This window comes from Neolamprologus multifasciatus, chromosome 18 (assembly GCF_963576455.1).
Source record: "Neolamprologus multifasciatus chromosome 18, fNeoMul1.2, whole genome shotgun sequence".
Classification (NCBI taxonomy): Eukaryota; Metazoa; Chordata; class Actinopteri; order Cichliformes; family Cichlidae; genus Neolamprologus; species Neolamprologus multifasciatus.
The window spans coordinates 6045333-6071170 of NC_140456.1; the positions used below are offsets into that span (position 1 = coordinate 6045333).

Here is a 25838-nt window from a genome sequence, read left to right on the forward strand (position 1 = left end):
GCCAATAACACAGCTAATGACACTGCTGTATCACTGGCTTTACTGATTAAAGACCATATCTGAAGGAAATCTTTGAACACAACAGAAAGTGACCTTTTAAACCTGCGACACTGATGCTGCATTCAAGGACCATTACAAACATCTGAAAGGACTTAAGAACATGAAGAAAATGTGACTTGTTTCTCTGTAATGAAGCTGTTTTAGTGAAGAAAGTTGAAAGGTCACAGAGCGACTGCTGAATCTTCTGCTCTAAACATGAACTCTGAACTTTGTGATGCTTCAGGAGGAAAACTGCTTCAGTTATTCTCTCAGATTAGTTTCATATTTTCTGCATCAGATTTGAGTGAGATCCTGGAATGAAGACAGAAGAAAAGACTTTGTTCAAAGTTTGATTTATAGTCAAACCTTCCAGTTTATTCACACAATAAAACATCAACACAATATATGAATTCATTCATTAAAATCACAGTTTTTCCTCATTTGTTTGATGAGTTTGACAAAAACAAACACAAACACACACACATGGTCTGCCATACTCATAAAGAGAAATGTGGACATTTTTCAATACAAATATTCCAGAAACATTTAGAGGATAGAGAAGTTTACATTTTCATGTGGAGAAATATTTTAGTAAATCAAAATGATGATGAGCAGTGATAGCCTCCATAAACAGTCACAGGAAAGATCTCCTTTAAAAACTCAGAAACATCAAGAGAACAACTAGAAGATGTGGAGGTACCACCCATAATGTTTGACTGACAGCTGATCTCTGTGCAGAAATGATGGAGAGAAAATAAAATGAAACTAAAATACAGATTTAAACCCACAATATGAAAGACTTCAGTCTATTTCACTTTAATCAACTCAGCTGTGTCTCCATAATCATAAGGCAACAGTCCAGCATAGAGCGGCTGAGTGAATGTGGTCTGGACTCTGTGGAGGAGAGTCATGGTTTCAGAGACGCTGTAGAAGGACAAAATACCTGCTCTGTGATCCAGGTACACTCCTACTCTGGAGGAACGAGGACCTGAGACAGGAGTTTGGATGTTGTTGTACCAAAATGTATAACTGTTGTTGTTACAATCTAATGACCAAGATTTGTCATTATGTCCAAACACACATTCATTACCCCATCCTTTTCTGCTGATATTCTTGTATGCGACTGCTACATAAACTCTCCCTCTCCACTCCACCTCCCAGTAACAACGTCCAGTCAGACTCTCTCTACTCAGGACCTGCTCCCATTCAGTGAATCTGTCTGGATGATCAGAATAAGACTGTTGTTGATTCATTAATGTTACTTTTCTGTTCCCCTCTGATAATAACAGCTTTTTGTTTGCTGTGTTTGGATCCAGTGTGATTTCACATGAATATTTTAAGAATCCAGCTCTGGTCTTTGGCTCTGGTGGATCTGACAGTAAAACATTCACTTCAGTGACTGTCAGTGAGATGTTTGTCCATTCCTCTCTCAGAATGTCCTGTAGTTTATCTCTGACCTCTGACACAGCTGCTGTCACATCCTCAAAGTAGCTCAGAGGACGGATATTGATGCTGGATGAGTCTGTAGACTCACTGAGTGCTGACAGTGAGGGGTAGTTGTGTAGAAACTGGATGTGATCCTCTGTGTGTGAGAGCTGCTTCAGCTCAGCATCTTTCCTCTTCAGCTCAGTGATCTCCTGCTCCAGCTTCTCCTGAAGCTCTTTGACTCGACTCACTTCAGTTTCCTGCTGGGATCTGATCTGCTGCTTCACATCAGAGCTTCTTTTCTGGATGAGATGGATCAGCTCAGTGAAGATCTTCTCACTGTGCTCCACTGTTTGATCAGCAGACTGATTGATGGCCTCCACCTCCTGTTGAAGCAGCTTCACATCTTTCTCTCTGTCCTGGATTCTCTGCTGGATGTTTTGTCGACTCACCTCCAGCTCTCTCTGCCTCTCAGTCCTTTCTGCTGCAGCTGAGACTGTGTCGTGGCCTTTATGTTCATCCACAGAGCAGAGATAACAGATACTCTGCTGATCAGTACGGCAGAACATCTTCATCACCTCATCATGACGAGAGCAGATCTTCTCCTGGAGCTTCTTGGAGGGCTCCACCAGCTTGTGTGTTTCAAATGCGGAGGATATAAAATGAGGCTGAAGGTGTTTCTCACAGTAAGAGACCAAACACACCAGACAGGACTTGAAGGCTTTCATTTTTCTTCCAGTGCAGACATCACAGGCCACATCTTCAGGTCCAGCATAGCAGTGATCAGCAGGAGCAGCTTGGAGTCCAGTCTTCTTCAGCTCCTCCACTAAATCTGCTAACATGGTGTTTTTCACCAGGACAGGCCTCGCTGTGAAAGTCTGTCTGCACTGAGGGCAGCTGTAGATTTTCTTCTTTTCCTCTTCATCCCAGAAGCTTTTAATACAGTTCATGCAGTAGCTGTGTCCACAGGGAATAGCCACCGGATCCTTCAGTAGATCCAAACAGACTGAACAGCAGAATTTTGTTTGATCCATTTGATTCATGTGCTGTGCCGTTTCACCGTCTCTCAGTGACTGTCAGACAGTTTCACTTCCTCTGAACAGAAACAACCTCTGTGCTCTGAAGGGAAACAGATCTCTGCTCTTTTTCACCTCCTACAGGAAATGAGGCTCACCAGCAACTGCATTTACACCATGTTGTTTAGACCCATCCTGATACAGACACATCTGTGAAGGGAGGCGCTAAAGAAATATTCTCATAGCGTGACAAGAGCCAATCACATGATGCAGGGTGTGGTATGTTTGGTTACAACATGCAGTAACAAGTCTGACCCAGTTAAAGTTTAATAGTTTATCTTTACTTGGTGCTTTGAAATGTGACAGTCAACACTCAGCGAGTTCATTTTATATTTCAAAAAGTTCATCAAAGTTTAGGATGCTGTGATGAATAAAAATAAATCACACTTTATATTTTGACATTTTCTAATCTTAGTTCATTCTCACACTTACAGAATGATGCATGGGAACAACTGACTCCACTAAATCAAACCTATGTTCAAATGAAATTATGATCATTAAATAGTAACAAATTGTTATGCTGAGTGAACGGACTCTATGGCAGAATACACGGAAGCGCAGAAAATGCAGGGAGTGCTCTTTATTTGCTGTGTCAAACTTATTTACACGGGATGAGATTATACTGAGGAATAAACAGGGAAACCAGGGGAGGAGGCTGACACGCATTCGGAGGGAAAGGGGTTACCCGCGCACGCAGCGTGGATCTATAAGAAAAAGAAAACGAAACTTTAGGGGGAGATGCCAAACCACCGGTAAGAAACAGCAATAAACATGGGGAGAGTTGGAGAGCTCACTTGTCACACTGGCTGTACGGGCTCGGGCGAGGATTCTCGGGATGTGGGAGAAACGCTGTAATTGATCTCCGTAGTGATCCCGGAAATGCGGCTTCACAAACAGCTGACAGGTAAGCGGGTGATGGATCCGGCTGAGGATACAGGACAACAGGTAAGCAAACAAAATCCAAGACATAGGTTGGCCGTGATGCACACCGCGGAGAATTAAACACGTTACCCACGAGGAGGTGGCAATACTCCGACACCAGACGTCAGTCGCGCTGCTCCTAAGTAACGCTCCATCAAATGACGTCTGATGCACCGCCGGTGTGTCAGCATCCCGTGACACACCACCCCGCCTACCTGAGCTGAGAACAGAAGCAGAGCCCGTGACACCACACCAGAGAAACCCCACCAACTCCTAACACAAATATTTAAATTTAGCAATAACAAATGCAGATCGCTCCACAGTGTTTACAAAAACAAACAAACAAACATATTTTTGTAGTTTTTCCTGTGTACACAGTCACAGTGGAGTTTAAAAGAAAACATCAAGATGTGCTTGAAATGAAAACTTTGAAGTTTAATTCAAGGTTTTAGTAAAATTTTTGCATGAACTGTTTAGTAATTTTTGTTTTTCACAAAGTGTCCATGTCAGTAATTCATTTGAATGTATTTTGGTCTTAAACTGATCCAGTAACTGTAACTTTTTCTCACCTACTTAACCGAGTATTTTATTAAATATCAGTATTTTTTATTCAGGTTTGGGAAAAATACTTAAGAGTACACACTCCAGGACCGTTAAAATGAAGGTGGTGAGGAGATGTGCTGGATTAATCCCTGGCCAAAGGTGTCATTCTTAATTCAGACTACTGGACGAGCTCCATCAGCCTTTTGTGAGGTCTGTTTAAAGTGGACTCAAAAACATTGACAGCAGCTTCCTGCAGTGGACTGTATGCACAGAAACACATGGTCACATATGCAGCTGTAGCAAGCTTGCAGTCATTTTAAACAGACTTGTTACTCTGATGTCTGTCTCTGTTAGTGCTGCGACAGACTGGTGACCTGTCCAGGTGTACTCTACCTATAATTACTGGGACAGGCCCGAGCCCTCCACCCACCCACCAACCCTCCCACTGTGACCCTGAATTAAATATAAAGAAGAAAATGGATCGATAGGCTGACGTTTTTTTTTAAATTGTTCAAGAAATCTGAGCTGTTGCTTTGTCCTTGGATTTTGTGGTAATATTAGAGCAACCTTTCTCACAGAATTCCTACAATAAGCCATGTTACCTGAGATTATTCCTGTATTTACCTGAAGGCCCTGACAAATGTGCTGTGTACATGAAGGATGGGAATCAAATCACATCTTAACTGCTTACAGTTAAGGAACCTGTTCATATTTATTTGATGAACCAGTGGTTTTCTATAAGTTTGTGATCCATCTTTGATTACTGATTCCAAGATGGTCTTTACGGAAATCCTGTTTGGCTTTTTAAATTTTATTTCCCTTTTTCAGTTTGCCAGGGCAGCTCTCCACAGTCACTGTCCACATGGGTCAGTGGGAACTAGAAGCACTCTGCTAATGTGTGTGACCAGCAACCTCCAGCATCCACCCAGTCAGCGTTTACCATCGCCCTGCTGGATATTTGTTTTTGTCTGTGACTGGAGAGTCAGATTTTTTTTGAGGTTGGAGGAACAGCCTCACACTCGCAGAGGTGAGTCAGTTTTCAGAGGTCATCTAAAATCCTCCCACCCTGGTTTTTATGAAGTAGATCTTATTATGTGAAACAGTAATATTTCTCTTCCTCTTCACCCTCTACACATCTGACTTCAGGTACAAGTCTCAGTCATGTCATCTGCAGAAATTCTCGGATGACTCTGCCATTGTGGGTTGTATCAGGGATGGACAGGAGGAGGAGCGCAGGAGTGTGGTGGACAGCTGTGTCGAGTGGTGTGAGCTAAACCACCTACAACTTAACATCACAAAGACGGGTAAGGTAAGCAACCGGTGACGGGTAAGGTAAGCAACCCATGTTGTAGGTGACGTCAGACGCCGGAGATTTGGCGGAAAAAAAAGCGAATGGTAGCGTAGAGTTTAACAAAGTTTCCTTAAGCTTCAGTACTGCCAAATAAACTAACCAACTGTCATATAACTAACAACATCTGTCTTATCATCTCTAACACCCTGGAGGACAACGGGGAGAGTTTAGACGCTCTCCAAGAATACATCGACCGCTACTTCCAAGATTTAGTAATGAAGAAGGCCCAGAGTGCATCTTCCCCGGTCAAAACCGAGACGCCGTCATCGAAGAGATGTCGCCCGGCAGACTCCCCCGGCACAACATCGCCTGCCGGCAAAGACATCGCAGATATCCTGGAGTCAATCGACAAGCGATTGTCCAGTTTCGATGCGAGGCTGTCCCTGGTGGAGATTTTACACCGGGAATTTAAATCTCTGAGAGAATCCCTGGAATTCAGCCAGCAGCAGGTGGAAACGCTTGCCGCTGAAAATGCCACGCTACGGGAGTCGGTCAAATCTCTCGCTGATAACGTGACCCAGCTAAACACTGAAAATAAAAAAATAAAAGAGTCCGTTATCGATCTACAAGCCCGTAGCATGAGAGATAATCTTGTTTTTTCTGGTATTCCAGAATCTACCGGAGAGGACGCGGAGGCAACGGTGAAAAGCTTCATTAAAATCCACCAGAAGCTGCCGGAGGACACCGTAAAGAACATCGCCTTCGATAGAGTGCATCGCTTGGGGGGCGTGAGGTCGCGGACCGGGAGACCACGTCCTATTGTGGCCAAATTTGGTCAATTTAAACAGAAGGAACAGGTGAAGAGTCGCGGCAGGGAACTGAAAGGAATGGACTTCAGCGTGAACGACCAGTTCCCCAAAGAGATCCTGGAACGACGCAAGGTCCTGTTCCCAGTCCGACGTAGCTTCATGCAGAAAGGCTCCCGCGCTGTCATCGCCGTGGACCGGCTCTACGTGGACGGACAGCTCTACCGCGACCCCGGCACCACACCGTGGTTATATTGACTGCACTCCAGATAAGAACCCGCTACACTCTTTGCTTATTCATTCACACTTTCTCCTTTAACATGGGCTTAACCTAGTAATATCAGTATGATGTCATAGCAGATATAACACCGTCACCCTCCGTCATTACTTTAATTGGAATGTTTCCGTTTCTTTTCTTTTTTTTGTTGTCGCTCACACTTTATGTGGTTTCTTTCTTTCTCTTGTCTTTCACTGCTGTGATCACCTACTTCCCCACTCACCTACAAACAACACCCTCTATTTCTCCATATATTCGCACCACGATCACGCAAACACACACGCTCAACGGCAGCACATTTACAACAGCCTCACAGCAAGCACAGACTTACAGGACACATACGCAAGCCACGCTTGTTCATTTTAGTGAATAGTCACACACATAGTCAGACTTATGGAGCCTATCACCACACTTTTTTCTCTTTCTATTTACAAACAAGTGATGTTTCCACATTTTCTCCACCCGTCTAAACGGAACACCCAGCTTACATCATTAGACATACACACACAATTATGGGCATGCTGAGGTTTGTCACATGGAATGTAAATGGGGCTGGCACCAGAGGAAAGAGGTTAAAGATATTTAACCAGCTTAAAAAACTACAGGCAGATGTTGTTTTATTACAAGAAACTCACAGACCTGTTACAGGTTTAAACGAACTTAAAACACCTGAGTTTCCTAATGTGTTTGCAGCTTGTTATAATTCTAGACAAAGAGGAGTAGCAATTTTAATACATAAAAATGTTAATTTTACAGTACTTGATACAGTTATAGATCCAGAGGGTAGATTTCTAATTATTAAACTGTCAATATTGAACAAAAAACTATGTATTGTAAGTATATATGGTCCAAATGTTGATGAACCCTCATTCTTCCACGGATTTTTTAGTGCACTCTCTGAACACCTTGATTGCACACTCATTCTTGGAGGCGACCTCAACCTTGGACTAAATGAAGAAATGGATAGGCTCAACACAACAGGAACTCAGCGCAATTGGCAATCCACAAATATAATCAAACAGTATATGAGCGACTATGGCCTTTGCGATGCATGGCGCTCCCTTCACCCCAACAGTAAGGAATATACTTTCTTCTCACATGTTCATCACTCCTACTCTCGTCTGGATTATTTTTTGGTCAGCAGCTCACTGCTGAGTGACATTTCAGACACTGAGTTTCGCCCTATAGCTGTCAGCGATCATGCTCCTGTATCTTTAACACTAATACACAAGAATAATACTACGCCAAGTAAAAACTGGAGATTTAACACATCACTATTTAAAGATGAAGACTTTATTAAATATTTTAAAAAGGAATGGACTTCATATTTAGACTTTAATGACACTCCCGGAACATCAGCTTCTGTTCTATGGGAAGCAGGAAAAGCTGTGATGAGAGGTAAAATAATTTCTTTCTCATCACACAAAAAGAAAGAAGAAAACAAAAATATTCAGGAATTAGAAAAAACCATCAAATCCTTAGAAGAAGCCTACGCGTTCCACCAAGATCAAGAAATAATGAACAAAATATGCAAAACAAAACTAGAATTAAATGAAATTATTAATAGAAAAACACAATTCCTTGTACAAAGACTTCGCTTGCAGAATTTTGAACACAGTAACAAACCAGGTCGATTTCTAGCAAACCAGTTAAAAATAAATAAAGAAAAAACAACTATATGTGCTACTAAAGATTTATCAGGGAACACAATATATGACCCTGGAAGAATAAACAAGATTTTTAGGGATTTCTATGAAACTTTATATTCACCACAAATAAACCCGTCTAAAAATGAAATTGATTTGTTTCTTGACAACGTAACTCTTCCAAAATTACTAGACAGTCAAGCAATGGCACTGGATTCGCCACTGACGCCAGGTGAACTCCAGGAAGCCCTGATAAGTATGCCCATTAATAAAGCTCCAGGTCCAGACGGCTTTCCTGCAGAATTCTACAAAGAATTCTGGACAATTTTGGCACCAGTATTCCATGGAATGTTGCAGGAAATCAAGAAAAATGGCAGACTACCACCAAATATGAATTCTGCTAACATTAGTCTCCTGCTAAAACCAGGAAAAGACCCTTTATTTCCCTCAAGTTATCGTCCAATATCCCTTATAAATGTAGACCTTAAAATAATCTGCAAAGCTCTCTCAAAGAGATTAGAGAAAATAACCCCCCTCTTAATTCATCCTGACCAAACTGGTTTCATAAAAGGTCGGCACTCCTCAACAAACACTCGTAGATTACTTAATTTAATAGACTACTCATACAATAAAAACATTGAAACCATAATATTATCTCTAGATGCAGAAAAAGCATTTGACAGAGTTAACTGGAAATTTTTATTTGCAACTTTACACAAATTTGGTTTTGGAAACTCTTTCATAAATTGGATAAGAATATTATACAATTCCCCAACAGCTCGTATCAGAACAAATGACCAGACATCCTCCAGCTTTTGTCTCCTGAGGGGCACCAGACAGGGATGCCCACTCTCCCCTTCACTTTTTGCAATTTTTATCGAACCTCTAGCAGCAGCACTTAGACAGGCTACAACAATTAAGGGCATAAAATGTAATAACGTAGAACATAAAATCAGTCTCTATGCGGATGATGTGTTGCTTTTTCTGCAAAACTCACAAATCAACCTCTCTGAGGTAATTACTCTAATAAACTGGTTTTCAAGAGTTTCAGATTATTCAATTAACTGGCCAAAATCTACAGTTCTTCCCATTAACTGCTCCTTCCACAATTCATCTTCTGCCCCACTACAATCTGGAAATATTAAATATTTAGGTATTATTGTTTCTCCTAAGCTTTCAGACTTAATTAAATTAAACCACATCCCACTTCTAAAGAAAGTAGAAGGCGATCTGACTAGATGGAAATCTCTACCCATATCACTCATGGGAAGGGTCGCCACTATAAAAATGATGATCTTGCCAAAAATAAATTACTTATTTTTAATGATCCCCAACAAACCATCACAAGATTGGTTCAGATCTCTGGATTCACATATTTCTAAATTCCTTTGGAAAGATAAACCCCCGCGCATCAGCTTAAAAACGCTACAAAGAACCAAGGATAGAGGAGGACTAGATCTGCCTAATTTTCACCAATACTTCTTAGCCAACAGGCTTCAGTTCATCTCAGAATGGTTAAAATGTACCCTCTTAGATGAGCCCTGGCTAGATGTTGAACAGGCACTATGCAATGATCTAGAGATTTCAGACCTACCATTTATTAGCTCAAACATCAAAAGACATGAATGCTTTAAAAGCATCAACATCAGCTTTTCTCTGACAGCATGGTGGGAGTTTCTAAAAATAACGGAGTCTTCATTAATCCCATGCAAACGTACACCTATCTGGAATAACCCTGACATATTACAAAACAAAAATATGATTAATTTCCCAGAATGGAGTTGTAAAGGAATTAAATACTTAGAACATATATTAGAGGGAACAGAATTTATTCCATTTGACAGACTAGTCACACAATATGGGATCAACAAGAAAAGATTTTTAGAATATCAACAAATTAAATCCATAGTAAAAAAGAAATTTAACCTCAGTCAAGTTGAATTACAAACACCACCAAGTGTGGTTCAATTTCTTACTCTTAAATCCCCCAAACTATTATCTAAAATATACAGAACACTTTCTAAAATAGATGAATCAATATCCCTTCCTATTGCAAAGTGGGAAGCAGATTTATCAGTCAGCTTAGACCAAAACGTCTGGTCTCAGATTTGCTTAAAAACCTTTAAATTGATTAAAAATCCCAATCTGCAATTAATACAATACAAAATACTGCATAGAGTGCACTATACAGGTCATCGAATGTTTAAGATGGGCTTTACATCCGCCAACAACTGCTCACACTGTCAAGGCAATACACCAGACAGTTACATCCACGCTCTTTGGTTCTGTCCACCAGTGCAGAAGTTTTGGCACGAGATATGTGAGGACTTATCAAAGTGTCTGAAATGTAAAATTCCAACCTCCCCTTTAGTATGCTTGTTGGGAAATTTGGATGATGTCACTACAGAAATTAATACAGTCCACATGGTTTTTATTGCCCTATGCATCGCCAAGAAAACGGTCCTCATGAACTGGAAAAATAAAAATAATCTTAATTCTAGCCAATACAGAAACTATCTAATAGATCACATTAGTCTCGATATAGCCTCTGCCACCACATTAGATCAATCCCTCTGGGCTCCTTTGATCGGCTCCATCACCTAGCGGGGGTGGGGGGTCGTGGTTTGGTCCCGCCTTGGCTATTGTGGTTGATGTGGAGGTTGGGATGGGCTTAGGGCACCTGGAGGACCCCTAGAGACGTTATCCCTGGAGGGCTTAATCCGGGGGTTGTGTTCATAACCTGGTTAGTGGCTCTGGTCGCTCTCAGAGGTTGTTCTCCTCGTGGCCGCGTGCAGCGGGGCTGGAGGATGGTCTGTGCTGGCGGACGTAGGTTACTGGCCTGGTGGCCTGGCTGCCCCTGAGTGGATCCGGGGCGGGCGTGGGGGTTTGGGGTTCGGGGGTGCTTCGCCTCCGTGCTGGGGCTCTGGCTGGGCCTTGGGGGCTTCGGTCCTCGTCGGTGTGTCGCCGAGGTTGTGGGCGGGTGGGTGCACGGGGGCTCAGCCCTGGCGCAGGGGGCCTCTTGTGCATCGGCCTAACCGGGGGGCTCTTGAACTGGCAGGGAGGTTGTTCCATCTTTGCAGGAGTCCACTCTGCAGGTGGGGGAGACATAGGAGAGGTGGAGAATAAACTTAACCTGGGTGTCTGTGTCTTGTGTAGTCTGGGAGATGATTGAATGTTGGGGTGGGTACAGTTTCCTCTGCGGTGGGGTAGAGTGGGCTGCCCCGGGTCCTGTGGGGCTTGGCGGTGCTGCGGCCGTAGGCCCCGGTCTGGATGGGCCTGGGCTCCGTTGCCTTGGTGGATACCAGGGGACGGGGGTGCATATTGGGGTCAGCGGGGGAGCTGGCCCTAGGGAGGGACACCCTCCCCTCCCTTCTTTTCCTCCCCATCCCCGGCTGCATCCCTCTTCCCGCTCCACCACACCCACCCACACAGGTAGGGCTTTGGGGTGCGGGTGTGTCACCAGGGTGCAGGGGAGACATTCCCCCCCCCCTCTGTCCTCTTCTGGCCACCTGTGCCTCAATTTTATCTCACAACTTAGACATCCACATTACTTACACTCTCATAACACACACACATATATATATATATATAGGGCCTTGAGGGTGGGCACGTTTTTTTTTTTTTTTTTTTTTTTTTTTTTTTCTTGCCTGTCCCGTTTGGCTCTTTTGCCATCAGAATTATTGTCTAAAGGCGAAGAAAGATGCCCAACGGTTTTTCTTTACCAAATTGACCATCCCAGCTTTGCCGTAATGGTCCATTTGATTCACCTTTTATTCTTTATTTTATTTTCACTTGCTGAATACGGGACAGATTTGACTGGGGGAAAGAAAAGGGAGAAAGAAAGAGGGAAAGAAAGACAGTTGAGAAGAGGGACGGGGGAGAAGGGCAAAAAACAAAAACCAACAGAATAAGCAGAAGAAAAAAATAAATAAATAAAAAAATAAATACATATATCGATCACCTGGATCACCTGTTGAGAAAGAAAAAAGAAAACAAGCAGAAGAAAACGAGAGTAATACAATAAACCACATCACAATGATATATGGGAATATGACAGTAACTACTAAATATTAAACATTATTGTGCAGCACGTAAGATCGACAGCACAGTGTGCATTGAGGTAGGAGCCAAAAAGGGTGTAGTTTGTGTGTGTGATCACCCGTGTGTACACCTGTGAGCATGGACGCGCTTGTTTTCTTAAAAGGTTCCCTCATGTAATGATCTGCTAGAGGGTGTGGGGGGCCACTGCCCCGTCCTCCAGGGCATGAAGCAGGTATGGAGGAGATCAAAACTCCAGACATCCAGAGGCCCCCAGAACACAAGAGACCAAGGAAGACCAACAGAGGGGCAGCCGCGCCACTGTCCCAGAAAGAGCCGAGGAGAGTCCCAGATGAGGGGTCACCCAGCAGCCACGGAGCAGAAGCCAGGGGGGGCTGCAGTGACGTGCCCGTGAGCTCCGCCGGCAGCCAGCTGTGCCTGAGTGACCGAGCCCCAGGCCGAGAGGCCGGGGGCACCCCACCTCCGAGGTGGCCCAAGCGAGCCCCAGGCTCCAGGCCCCGATAAGCAGCCGCCAAGGAGTGAGCCGGTGTGTACCCGGACGCCCACCCCCGGACACAAAGAACCACCAACGCACCGATGTCTGAGGGAGTCCGCCCCCGGCAGGGGAAGTGGTGGGGGGAGATAGGCCTCCAAACCTTGGAGGGCCTGAGCTGTCCTCAGAGAGGTGGCATCTGATACCCAACCTGACATATAGACACAGACATACAGGCACACACAGATACAAACATCCATTCCCACCCTCATGCTCTCATATGCACTTACTCCACACTCAACCAACGTGGAGACAGACATAAAGAGACGCTGTACACACAATCACACTCCCCAAGCGTACTCTACGAACCGGGTCTAGGTACCCTTGCCCCTGGAGGGGGGAACTGCACCCAGACCCAGGTTGTGTTACCCTTTTCCCTGCGGTGGGGAGAAGCAGACCGCCCCGACTCCGCAGCAGCAGGGAGGCCCCACATTCCGGATCCCAGTCGGACGGCCAACTCCTCCTCCTAGCCCCCCTGCTCCAGCAGGAAGCAGAGAACGAGGGTGAGAGAAGACTCCTAACCTCCCTCCACCCGCTCATTGTAGTGTTGATGTATGTGTGTTCTAAGGTGCATTTAAAACCCAGGAGGGCATGGAGCTACCTGCCAGAGAGCAGCAGGTAAGCGCATAGTCCCTCCTGCTAGCCCTCAATGTCTACGTGTATTTAAAATTGAGAGGTGGGCAACGACGCCGGGGGTGAGGTGTACACCCTGATGGTAATTGGGATTCCGTGTAGCGTGCCCACCCCCAAGATCCTATATGTATGTGTAATGAGAGTGTGAGTAATGTGAATGTCTAAGTTGCGGGATAAAATTGAGGCAGAGGCAGCCAGAAGGGGACAGAGGGGGGGGGGGGGTTACCTCCTCTGCACCCTGGTGACACACCCCTACTCCAAGGCCCTGCATGTGTGGGTGGTTGTGGTGGAGCGGGAAGAGGGAGGCAGCTGGAGATGGGGAGGGAAGGAAGGGAGGGGCAAGTGACCCCTCCCTGGGGCCAGCTCCCCCGCTGACCCCAGTAGGCACCCCCATACTCCGCGACCCGCCAGGGAAGGGGGGCCCAGGCCCATCCGAACCGGGGACCAGTGCAGCGGCGCCGCCCGGCCCCACAGAGCCCGGGGCAGTCCACCCAACCCCACAACAGAGAAAACTACACCCACCCCATCATCCACTCATCTTCCAGACTACATAAGACAATAGACGCCCAGGCTGAGATCTTCCTCCACCTCTCCTGTATCTCCCCCTCTTGCAGAGAGAGTTCCTGAGAGAGGAAAGCTCCTGCAAGATGTGACAACCCCCCCCCCACCAGTTGAAGAGCCCCCCAGGTGGCTCGGCGCACCAGCGGCACCCTGCGCCAGTGGCGGGCCCCCATATACCCACCGGCCCACAACCCCGGCAACACACCAACCAGGACCCAGGCCCCCGAGGCCCGGCCAGGGCCCCAGGCCAGAGCCGGAGCGCCCCCAGAACCTCACGCCCGTCCCGGACCCACCCAGGGGCAGCCAGGCTACCAGGTCAGTAACCCCCGTCCGTCAGCACAGACCCTCCCCTAGCCCCGCTGCACGTAGCCACGAGGAAGCCGTCACCTAAGAGCCAACAGAGCCCCTAATTGGCCATGACCGCTACCCCGGGTTGAGCCCCCCAAGGAAGATGCTCCCGGGGAACCGCCTGACGCCCTAAGCCCGACCCTACCCCCACACCAATCACAACAGTGAAGGCGAGACCAAAATATGACCCCCCACCCCCACTAGGTGATGGAGGTGATCAAAGGAGTCCAGAGCAATTGATCTGATGTGGTGGCAGAGGCTGTATCAAGACTAATGTAATCTAATAGATAATTTCTATATTGGTTAGAATTAAGATTGTTTTTATTTTTCCAGTTCATGAGGACTGTTTTCTTGGCTATGCATAGGGCAGTGAAAACCATATGGGCTATATTCTTTTCTGAAGTGACATTATCTAAGCTGCCCAACAAACACACTAAGGGGGAAGTTGGAATGTTACATTTCAGACACTTTGATAAGTCTTCACATATCTCGCGCCAAAACTTCTGAACTGGTGGACAGAACCAAAGAGCGTGGATATAATTGTCCGGTGAATTGGTTTGGCAGTGTGAGCAGTTGTTGGTAGATGCAAAGCCCATCTTGAACATCCGATGACCTGTATAGTGCACTCTATGTAGTATTTTGTATTGAATTAATTGAAGACTGGGATTTCTGATTAGATGAAAGGTTTTTAAGCAAATCTGAGACCAGAAGTTTTGGTCTAAGTTAACTGATAAATCCGCTTCCCATTTTGCAATAGGAAGTGATATTGATTCATCTGTTTTAGAAAGCATTCTGTACATTTTGGATAGTAATTTGGGGGTTTTAAGAGTAAAAAATTGAACCACACTTGGTGGTGTTTGTAGTTCAACTTGACCCAGTTTAAATTTCTTTTTTATTATGGATTTAATTTGTTGATATTCTAAAAATCTTTTCTTGTTGATCCCATATTGTGTAACTAGTCTGTCAAATGAAATAAATTCTGTTCCTTCTAGTATATGTTCTACATATTTGATTCCTTTACCATTCCAATCTGAAAAGTTTATCATATTATTGTTTTGTAATATGTCAGGGTTGTTCCAGATAGGTGTACGTTTGCATGGGATTAATGAAGACTCCGTCAATTTTAGAAACTCCCACCATGCTGTCAGAGAAGAGCTGATGTTGATGCTTTTGAAGCATTCATGTCGTTGGATGTTTGAGCTGATAAATGGTAGATCTGAAATCTCTAGATTATTGCAAAGTGCTTGTTCTACATCTAGCCAAGGTTCATCTAAGAGGGTATGTTTTAGCCATCCTGAGATAAACTGAAGCCTGTTGGCTAAGAAGTAGTGCTGAAAGTTCGGTAGTTCTAATCCTCCTTTATCCTTGGTTTTTTGTAGTGTTTTTAAGCTTATACGTGGGGGCTTATTTTTCCAAAGGAATTTGGACATATATGAATCTAGAGATCTGAACCAATCTTGCGGCGGTTTAGTTGGGATCATTGAGAATAAATAATTTATTTTTGGTAATACCATCATTTTTATAGCAGCAACCCTTCCCATGAGTGATATGGGTAGACATTTCCATCTAGCCAGATCACCTTCTACTTTCTTTAAAAGTGGGGTATGGTTTAATTTAGTTAGATCTGCAAGCTTGGGAGAAACATTAATACCTAAATATTTTATATTTCCCGATTGCAGTGGAGTAGAAGAGGAATTATGGAAGCAGCAATTAATAGGAAGGACTGTAGATTTTGACCAGTTAATTGAGTAATCTGATATTCTTGCAAAAGAGTTTATCAATTCAATCACCCCAGAGATATTGGTTTGTGAATTTTGGAGAAAGAGTAACACATCATCAGCATAAAGGCTGATTTTATGTTCTACGTTCTTGCATTTTATGCCCTTAATTGCTGAATTCTGTCTAATTGCTGCTGCTAGTGGTTCGATAAAAATTGCAAACAGTGAAGGGGAGAGTGGGCATCCCTGCCTGGTGCCCCTCAGGAGACATAAGCTGGAGGATGTCTGGTCATTTGTTCTGACACAAGCTGTTGGGGAATTATATAATATTTTTAACCAGTTGATGAAAGAAGATCCAAAACCAAATTTGTGTAAAGTTGCAAATAGAAATTTCCAGTTAACTCTGTCAAACGCTTTTTCTGCATCTAAGGAAAATATTGTAGTTTCAAGGTTTTTACTGTATGAGTAGTCTATCAAATTAAGTAATCTACGTGTATTTGTTGATGAGTGCCTACCTTTTATGAAACCAGTTTGGTCAGGATGAATTAAGAGGGGGGTTATTTTCTCTAGTCTCTTCGAGAGAGCTTTGCAGATTATTTTGAGGTCTACATTAATAAGGGATATTGGACGATAGCTTGAGGGATATACAGGGTCTTTGCCTGGTTTTAGCAGGAGAGGGTGGGCACGTTAACGGCGTCCAGTAGACGGTCTGTGTATTCAAACCTGCCTCTGGCGCCGGTGCCCACCTCTCAATTTTAAATCCATGTAGACATTGAGGGTTCTCGGGAGGGGCCGTGCTAACACCTGCTGCTCTCTGGCAGCAGCACCACGCTCTCCCTTGTTTTAAATACACTTTAGAGCAACACGCAGCAACACTACACGTGAGCGGGAGGAGGGAGGTATGGGGTCTTAACACACCCCCGTTCTCTGCTAGCCATCGGGGCGGGGGGGCTGGGAAGAGATGCTGGCTGTCCGATTGGCCTCCCTGCTGCTGCGGAGCCTGGGGCAGTCTGCTTGCCTCCACCCCGGAGGGAAGGGTAACATCTCTTGGGTCTGGGTGCCGTTTCCATCTCTGGGGGTGAGGATACCTGGACCCGGGGTATAGAGTATGTTTGGGGAGTGTGATTGTGTGTACATGTCCATTTACGTTTATTCCTACGTTGGGTGAGTGCTGAGTGTTTGTATATGTGTGCATGAGGGTGGGAATGCATGTCTGTGTCTGTGTGTGCCTGTTTGTCTGTGTCTATATGTCAGGTCGGGTCTTAGACTCCACCTCTCTGGGAACTCCAAGGCCCTCCAAAGTGTGGAGGCCTATCTCCCCTCACCACACTCCCTGCCGGTGACTGATGCCCTCAGGGGTCGGTGCGTTGGTGGTTCTTGGTGTCCGGGGCTGGGCGCTCAGGTATGTACCAGCTCACTCCCGGTGACTACTTGGCGGGGCCTGGCGCCTGCTGCTCGGTCAGGCCTCTTCCGGGGCGCGGGGGGCCCTCGGGCCTCCGGCCTCTGTGCCTGCGGCTCGGTTCACTCTGGCACAGCTGACTGCCGGCAGAGCCGGCGGGCACGCCGGTGCAGCCCCCTCTAGCTTCTGCCCGGTGGCTACTGGGTGACCCCTCATCTGGGGATCCTCAGCCCTTCCCATGAAGGTGGCACGGATGCCCCTCCGGTGGTCCTCCTTGGGCTCTTGCACTCTGGGGCCTCTGGATGTCTGGGGCCTGGATCTCCTCCATGCCTGCTTCATGCCCTGGGGGACGGGGCTATGGCTCTCTACATCCTCTAGCAGACCAATACATGGGGAAACCATTTGAATACAAGCGCGCCGATCCACACAGGTGTGCACATGGGTGTTCACTGTTTGTAGACTTAAATCACACCTTTCTTGGCTGCTACTTCAAAGCACATTGTGCGCTGTCGGTCCTGCGTGCTGCACAACAACATTCAATGTTTAGTATTTACTGCTGTTTACACTTAGCTAGATTAATGCGATGGTGTTGTGTATGGTATGTTGCATTGTTTTGTTTTTTTTGCTTGTTTTCTATTCTTTTTCTCTCAACAGGTGATCCCGGAGATATTTTTTCTTCCCCCCTTTCTCACTGTCCCTCTCCCCTTCTGTTTTTCTTTTCCTTCCTCTTTCTTTCTCCCTTTCCTATCCCTCACTCATGTCTGTCCCGTCTGTAACAACTGAAAATAAAATAAATAATAAAAACAAAGGTCGATCAAATGGACCAATACGGCAATGCCATGATGATCCATTTGGCAAAATAAATCCATTGGGTATCCTTGTTGGTCTTCAGACAACAATTCTGACGGCTAAAGAACCAAATGGGACAGGCGGAAAAAAAAATAAAAATAAAAAAAAATAAATAAATAAAAATAAAAAGTGACTGATGTCCTAGAATACAACAGAACAGTGTCTCTACAAACTTATGAAAACATGACAGTCTTGCATTAGTTTGTATTCTTATGATTTCAAAAAACGAGGGAAAAATCTCCTTGAAATCCACAATTCCTTTTTGTTATTTCTTAGTGTGTGACGTATTTTATTGCCTTTATGATTGGTGCAAACAGTTTCCTGATTCATAATGGAAATAGATTTTAGACACAGGAGGAACACGCAGTGATCAGCAGGAGCAGCTTGGAGTCCAGTCTTCTTCACACTGAGGAGGGACATATATGCAGGAACAGTTGTCATAACTGTTACAACCACCAGATGGCGAAAGAGTCCCACTGCAACTTTAAGCCATGAAGGATGTGTCTTGATGTTTGCTTGTGATAAATCTGCTTTATGTGAGTCTTTGTCAGAAAGTAACAGTAATATGTCTGATTATATGTCTTTAATCAGTAAAGTCTCGCTTTGCTAGAAATAAATCAATAAATAATAAAATTGTAAACATGCAGCTGTATGTTAGAAGTCAAAGGGTCCTTAAGTCTTCTGTAAATTGGTCACAAAAAGGTCACAGAGCGACTGCTGAATCTTCTGCTCTAAACATGAACTCTGAACTTTGTGATGCTTCAGGAGGAAAACTGCTTCAGTTATTCTCTCAGATTAGTTTCATATTTTCTGCATCAGATTTGAGTGAGATCCTGGAATGAAGACAGAAGAAAAGACTTTGTTCAAAGTTTGATTTATAGTCAAACCTTCCAGTTTATTCACACAATAAAACATCAACACAATATATGAATTCATTCATTAAAATCACAGTTTTTCCTCATTTGTTTGATGGTTTTAACAAAAACAAACACAAACACACACACATGGTCTGCCATACTCATGAAGAGAAATGTCGACATTTTTCAATACAAATATTCCAGAAACATTTAGAGGATAGAGAAGTTTACATTTTCATGTGGAGAAATATTTTAGTAAATCAAAATGATGATGAGCAGTGATAGCCTCCATAAACAGTCACAGGAAAGATCTCCTTTAAAAACTCAGAAACATCAAGAGAACAACTAGAAGATGTGGAGGTACCACCCATAATGTTTGACTGACAGCTGATCTCTGTGCAGAAATGATGGAGAGAAAATTAAATGAAACTAAAATACAGATTTAAACCCACAATGTGAAAGACTTCAGTCTATTTCACTTTAATCAACTCAGCTGTGGCTCCATAGTAAAGCAACAGTCCAGCATAGAGCGGCTGAGTGAATGTGGTCTGGACTCTGTGGAGGAGAGTCATGGTTTCAGAGACGCTGTAGAAGGACAAAATACCTGCTCTGTGATCCAGGTACACTCCTACTCTGGAGGAACGAGGACCTGAGACACGAGTGTGGATGTCGTTGTACTTAAATATATAACTGTTGTTGTCACAATCTAATGCCCAAGATTTGTCATTACGTCCAAATACACATTCATCTCCTTTTCTGCTGATATTCTTGTATGCGACTGCTACATAACCTCCTTCCCCTCTCCACTCCACCTCCCAGTAACAACGTCCAGTCAGACTCTCTCTACTCAGGACCTGCCACCTGTCAGTGAATCTGTCTGGATGATCAGAATAAGACTGTTGTTGTTTCACTGCTGTTACTTTTCTGTTCCCCTCTGATAATAACAGCCATGTGTTTGCTGTGTTTGGATCCAGTGTGATTTCACGTGAATATTTTAAGAATCCAGCTCTGGTCTTTGGCTCTGGTGGATCTGACAGTAAAACATCCACTTCAGTGACTGTCAGTGAGATGTTTGTCCATTCCTCTCTCAGAATGTCCTGTAGTTTATCTCTGACCTCTGACACAGCTGCTGTCACATCCTCAAAGTAGCTCAGAGGACGGATATTGATGCTGGATGAGTCTGTAGACTCACTGAGTGCTGACAGTGAGGGGTAGTTGTGTAGAAACTGGATGTGATCCTCTGTGTGTGAGAGCTGCTTCAGCTCAGCATCTTTCCTCTTCAGCTCAGTGATCTCCTGCTCCAGCTTCTCCTGAAGCTCTTTGACTCGACTCACTTCAGTTTCCTGCTGGGATCTGATCTGCTGCTTCACATCAGAGCTTCTTTTCTGGATGAGATGGATCAGCTCAGTGAAGATCTTCTCATTGTGCTCCACTGTTTGATCAGCAGACTGATTGATGGCCTCCACCTCCTGTTGAAGCAGCTTCACATCTTTCTCTCTGTCCTGGATTCTCTGCTGGATGTTTTGTCGACTCACCTCCAGCTCTCTCTGCCTCTCAGTCCTTTCTGCTGCAGCTGAGACTGTGTCGTGGCCTTTATGTTCATCCACAGGGCAGAGATAACAGATACTCTGCTGATCAGTACGGCAGAACATCTTCATCACCTCATCATGACGAGAGCAGATGTTCTCCTGGAGCTTCTTGGAGGGCTCCACCAGCTTGTGTTTCTTGAATGTAGGTGAATAATAATGCGGCCGAAGGTGTTTCTCACAATAAGATGCCAGACAGACTAAACAGGACTTGAAGGCTTTCATTTTTCTTCCAGTGCAGACATCACAGGCCACATCTTCAGGTCCAGCATAGCAGTGATCAGCAGGAGCAGCTTGCAGTCCAGTCTTCTTCAGCTCCTCCACTAAATCTGCAAACATGGTGTTTTTCACCAGGACAGGCCTCGCTGTGAAAGTCTGTCTGCACTGAGGGCAGCTGTAGATTTTCTTCTTTTCCTCTTCATCCCAGAAGCTTTTAATACAGTTCATGCAGTAGCTGTGTCCACAGGAAATAGTCACCGGATCCTTCAGTAGATCCAAACAGACTGAACAGCAGATTTTTGTTTGATCCATTTGATTCGTGTGCTGTGCCGTTTCACCGTCTCTCAGTGACTGTCAGACAGTTTCACTTCCTCTGAACAGAAACAACCTCTGTGCTCTGAAGGGAAACAGATCTCTGCTCTTTTTCACCTCCTACAGGAAATGAGGCTCACCAGCAACTGCATTTACACCATGTTGTTTAGACCCATCCTGATACAGACACATCTGTGAAGGGAGGCGCTAAAGAAATATTCTTACAGAGCAACCAAGAGCCAATCACATGATGCAGGGTGTGGTATGTTTGGTTACAACATGCAGTAACAAGTCTGACCCAGTTAAAGTTTAATAGTTTCTCTTTACTTGGTGCTTTGAAATGTGACAGTCAACACTCAGCGAGTTTATTCTATATTTCAAAAAGTTCAGCAAAGTTTAGGATGCTGTGATGAATAAAAATAAATCACACTTTATATTTTGACATTTTCTAATCTTAGTTCATTCTCACACTTACAGAATGATGCATGGGAACAACTGACTCCACTAAATCAAACCTATGTTCAAATGAAATTACTGTACAAGACAGGCAGCAAGCTTGATTTCTTGATTGTTTTTTTAAATAGTAAAATATATGTAAAACTATTTAAAAAACAAATACAGATAGTGTTCTAATTCTACATTCTTTAGTAATTTTTCCTGTGTACCACCATGGATTTCGAAACAATACATTAATATGTGCTTTAAATGCAGACACTCAAATATAACTGAACATTCACACTGAAGATACACAGTAGACATAAGAATCAGTTTTCATGCCCTTTGTTTATTCTTTCATTTAAAATCTTTGTGGTAAAGATCATCATAATTACACATTAACTTTCATGTACAGCTTAAATGTTTCACTACACTGTTGGCAGCAAAGATTACACAGCAAAGCCGATTAAACTAGAAGCTAAACGACTGTTCAGTCCAAGGGCGTAGATTTGGCATGGACGGAAGGGACCCACCAATATCCAGCGATTATTGAATTGTCCCCACCAATAATTAGAAAGAAAAACAAACCCGATAGAAAGAAAAAAAACGATCTGTCAGCGTCTCATTCACCCAGCGGTGCAGAAAGAGTTAAATTACGTTCTCTACTGGAGTCCTACGTCACGTGACAAATATGGCCAATGTGATTGGAGCTCTGTTTAGTTTTAGCAGCGGCAAGCCTGCGCTGCGAGGAGGAGAGGAGGACGGCAGCAACTAGGAAGAACCTGGATATAAGAAAGTATTTTTCAAAGAAACCTGTAAGTCACTTAAAGTCAAGCTCACTCATAAAATGTAGTGATGGTGAGATGAAGCCTCGTGATGAAATGAAGCTTTCCATCCAACTGGTCGACTCATGGTTCGAAGCATTGTAATGATTCATTTGCTCTACTGCGCCATCAAGTGGACGATTCAAGTGAAACGGGCTCAATGATTATAATGATGTGATGTGTAAACCTCTAAACTGAATAAATAAATTGTTTTTATGGTTATTTATCCCGAATATTGTCTCAGTATGTCTGATACAAAAGAGAAAGTGGAAACTATCAGTACAGAGTTTTTGGGATGATTGTGTAACTGTGTAATCATGTGACACAAACTAGTGTGTGGCGCTTCAAGTTGAATGAATAAAGAAATTACTTTTGTTCATGACACCAATAACTAAACTCTAAATATTAGTTATATTTAATATTATACTAATTTTATATTATTTTAATTTAATTTATGTTTGTGTATAAAAAATTGGCAGCTTAACACAGGAATGTACATGGAAACAAAAAGGGAGGGAGTTGTGATGTGAATGTGGTTGTGACTTTATAACAGTGCTCATGACACTAGGGAAAAGTTTTCATTAGTTTTTATTCAAAAATAGCAGCTTTTCCACAGTGCTGGGCTTAAGACGGTTCCTCTTTTTTGAGAGGATTTCTCCTGCTTTTGAAAATATCCTCTCACAGGGCACAGATGAAGCAGGGGTTGCAAGAAAAACCACAGCAAGTTTATACAAGTTTGGATAAAGAAATTTGTGTCCAGCCCAGTACTCCAGCGGATTCTCCAGTCTGCCCATATTTGGTTCATGGAGGTATTTCTGTACTTCAGCTGTTGCATCAGCAGTAGCATTTGGGGTCTTTGTCTCCAGAACAGTGGTGTCCAAACGATGCCACAGTTTGCTACCTAAAACAAACAGAATGTAAGTAACTAAATACAATATAATAATCGAAATGTGCTCATATACCTTGAGTCACAGGCTGAGAAGCTTTTGATGATGAGGCTGCTGATGAGAAGGCCACGTGCCGCAAAATAGCAGCACATTCAAAAATAAGTCTCTTCTCAGCATCCATTGCTTTATTTGGGCTAAAGAAGCCTATTTTTTTAACCTTGGATCCAGCAATGTTGCCAGTGACATGATGCTCATTGACTGCAATGTGTAGAGCTTCTCCTTTAATTGTCTCCTTAGACACTCAACCATGGTGGAGCTCTCTGGAGTTAGGACAACTCCCATTTCCTCTTCATTTAGTGCATGGTGCAACATTGTTAGAAGTGGAATTACTTTGGATCCAGACACTCGCTTTTCCTCTGACAGCTCAGTGGTGGCATCATTAAATGGGGAGAGTATTTTAAGACATTCTGCCATAAGGTCATACTGTTCAGAGGATAGTGGGCAAATATCAGTGTGCAGGCCAGCTAACGATGCTCCAATAGGCTCCCTGAGTTCATGAACACGTTGAAGCATTTGGAATGTGCTGTTCCAACGTGTATCCACCTCTTGAATTAACTTCAGTGCAGGCCGGCCCATTTGCTCCTGCACCTCTGTCAGCCTCTCCTAGAAAAACAGCCAACACAAACTGATTAATTCAAGCTGTGTTACTGCAGCAGCACCTCAAAGCAGTAATGAAATAATGGAACAAACCTTAGCAGTTGTACTGCTCTTGAAATATCCCACTATCCTCCTACAGGTAGTCCGGATGTCAGACAGCGTCGTGTGTTGATCAAGAGCTTTTTTGACCATTAGGTTTAATGTATGTGCCACACAATTACTGTGACGCAAACGAAGCTCCTTAGCACAAGCACCCATGTTTGCTGCTCCATCAGTCACATAACATGTAACTTTGTCTGTAATGCCCCACTCTGACATGAGCGCTGCTGTTACTTGTGACAAATTGACAGCAGTATGTGCTTGAGGGAAGTGCTGAACACCTAACACTACAGAATGCAATGCAGTGTTAGAGTCAATGAAATGGCAGGTGACGGCTAGGTAAGCCTCTGTGTTAATGGAGGTCCACATATCAGATGTCAAACTAACTGCAGAAACCTTGGCCACAGTCAGTTTTTCTTTTTGTTTGGACTCTTTGTATCTTTGGTCCACCATAGCTTTCAAAGCCTAAACAAAAGAAGGTACAGTACTTAATATGTAAATAAAGGCAAAATGGAAACATGCTTCATATTTTAAGATACACACCTGCCTTGTGGGGAGAACATAGTTAGGGTTCAAAACTTTAACAAGCTTCCTAAACCCACTGTCCTCCACAATAGTGAAGGGCTGGGAATCCTCTATCACCATGTTGACCAAGGCCTCATCCACATCATTCCTCTCCCCTGATACAACAAAAAAACATTAAGAAATTACATATTTCAGTAAATAGAACCCAAATGTTAATGAATTACATGGGGAATATAAATGTATCAAATGACTGTATCCTTAAAACCTACAAAAACTCACCTGAGCTTGGTCCACCTTGGTTAGTCTCCTTGTTCTCATGCAGGGCTCTGTAATGCCTCAGCATAGATGAGGTGTTGTTGCTGTATCCAAGTTCTTTAGAGCACAGCAAACACTTCACCTTTTAATAAACAAAAAGACAGAAATCTGATTATAGGATCTGTGGTGTGGTTTATTTATATTATGGTACTTATCATTTCTTTATTACAGTGTGTATACCTTATTAGGAGAGATGACATCAAAATGTTGCCAGACAGGGGAAAATTTTCTTTTCCTTGCTGGTTCCATCGAGGGAAGAAATGCTCAAGTAACTATGTAACACGTACGTAATCCAATTCCACAACACAATGTGATGGGGGAATCAGCTGTGTTTTGCTGCCCATTTTATTTCGAATTTGGCGCGAACCGGTGAACCAGTTCCCGAATCAGTCACGTGGTACGGACTGCCCGCGAGGCCTCGAACGTCACTGCAGACGTAATCAAAGCAAGCCTCGATACGCGCTTCAGAAAAACGCCCCCGAGATTACCCGATTCGGAGCTTAGACACACATTTTAAAATGTGTCCGTCACAATAAGGTTACAGGCTATGCTAGGCTTTGGCCCACATCAGTCTAAAATTGTATGTAACCATGAATAACGTGTTTTGTAAACTAACTGCACAGCAGGCAGCACTATCAGTTCTCTCAGTCTCAGAGCAGCATTTCTAATTTTGATTGAAACTGTCAGAGAAAACGGCAGCCTCGAGCGAGCCAGGATATTAGTTTACAGAGGCTGTTAAAATTATATGTCTAAAGTTAAAATGTTGGTGACACAATAATTTTATCCTAATGGTACTGACATATTCATAGCGTTAATTTTTGAGACAAAATATCATGAGATAGTCAGGATTTTGCAAATATTCCACCTTGTAGTGCAGTTTGCACAAATTGTTGTAAAAATGCACTCACACTACAAACATTACTGACGAGTCAAGATCTGCACAAATTGACAGAAACACTGAAGCAGCTCCACATTTTATTCTTATTGTCATGTATGTCC

The 25838-nt window shown here is 43.7% G+C and overlaps 2 protein-coding genes and 1 pseudogene across 6 annotated transcripts; 1 reads left to right on the forward strand and 2 right to left on the reverse strand.

Moving 5' to 3' along the window:
• Positions 1 to 377: 377 nt before the first annotated feature.
• Positions 378 to 21399, reverse strand: LOC146497221 (tripartite motif-containing protein 16-like). Of its 4 annotated transcripts, none has more exons than XM_085141548.1 (3): positions 3556 to 3767; positions 3335 to 3465; positions 378 to 3244 (listed from the first exon to the last, which is right to left on the reverse strand). In XM_085141548.1, the coding sequence occupies exon 3, from the start codon at positions 2505 to 2507 to the stop codon at positions 846 to 848; it is 1662 nt and encodes a 553-aa protein (XP_084997674.1). In that variant the 5' UTR covers positions 2508 to 3244; positions 3335 to 3465; positions 3556 to 3767; the 3' UTR covers positions 378 to 845. The 4 variants fall into 4 exon arrangements, with proteins under 4 accessions (XP_084997674.1, XP_084997673.1, XP_084997675.1 ...); XM_085141547.1 differs by having other exon boundaries at positions 3552 to 3767; XM_085141549.1 differs by lacking the exons at positions 3335 to 3465; positions 3556 to 3767 and adding an exon at positions 19771 to 21385 and having other exon boundaries at positions 378 to 1174.
• LOC146497222 (uncharacterized) lies at positions 4742 to 6856 on the forward strand. Its single transcript, XM_085141551.1, has 2 exons — positions 4742 to 5031; positions 5151 to 6856. Exon 2 carries the CDS (start codon positions 5571 to 5573, stop codon positions 6357 to 6359), a length of 789 nt encoding a protein of 262 aa, XP_084997677.1. The 5' UTR covers positions 4742 to 5031; positions 5151 to 5570; the 3' UTR covers positions 6360 to 6856.
• A 1437-nt stretch (positions 21400 to 22836) lies between the features above and the next one.
• Positions 22837 to 25291, reverse strand: LOC146497223 (E3 SUMO-protein ligase ZBED1-like; annotated as a pseudogene). The gene is made up of 6 exons (XR_014870496.1): positions 25020 to 25291; positions 24804 to 24921; positions 24543 to 24679; positions 23994 to 24464; positions 23319 to 23906; positions 22837 to 23257 (listed from the first exon to the last, which is right to left on the reverse strand). The product of XR_014870496.1 is annotated as an E3 SUMO-protein ligase ZBED1-like (transcript).
• Between the last annotated feature and the right edge of the window lie 547 nt (positions 25292 to 25838).

Coding starts and splice junctions, on each gene's coding strand:
- LOC146497221 (XM_085141548.1), bottom strand. CDS start 2,507: ATGAATCAAATGGATCAAACAAAATTCTGCTGTTCAGTCTGTTTGGAT.
- LOC146497222 (XM_085141551.1), top strand. CDS start 5,571: ATGAAGAAGGCCCAGAGTGCATCTTCCCCGGTCAAAACCGAGACGCCG.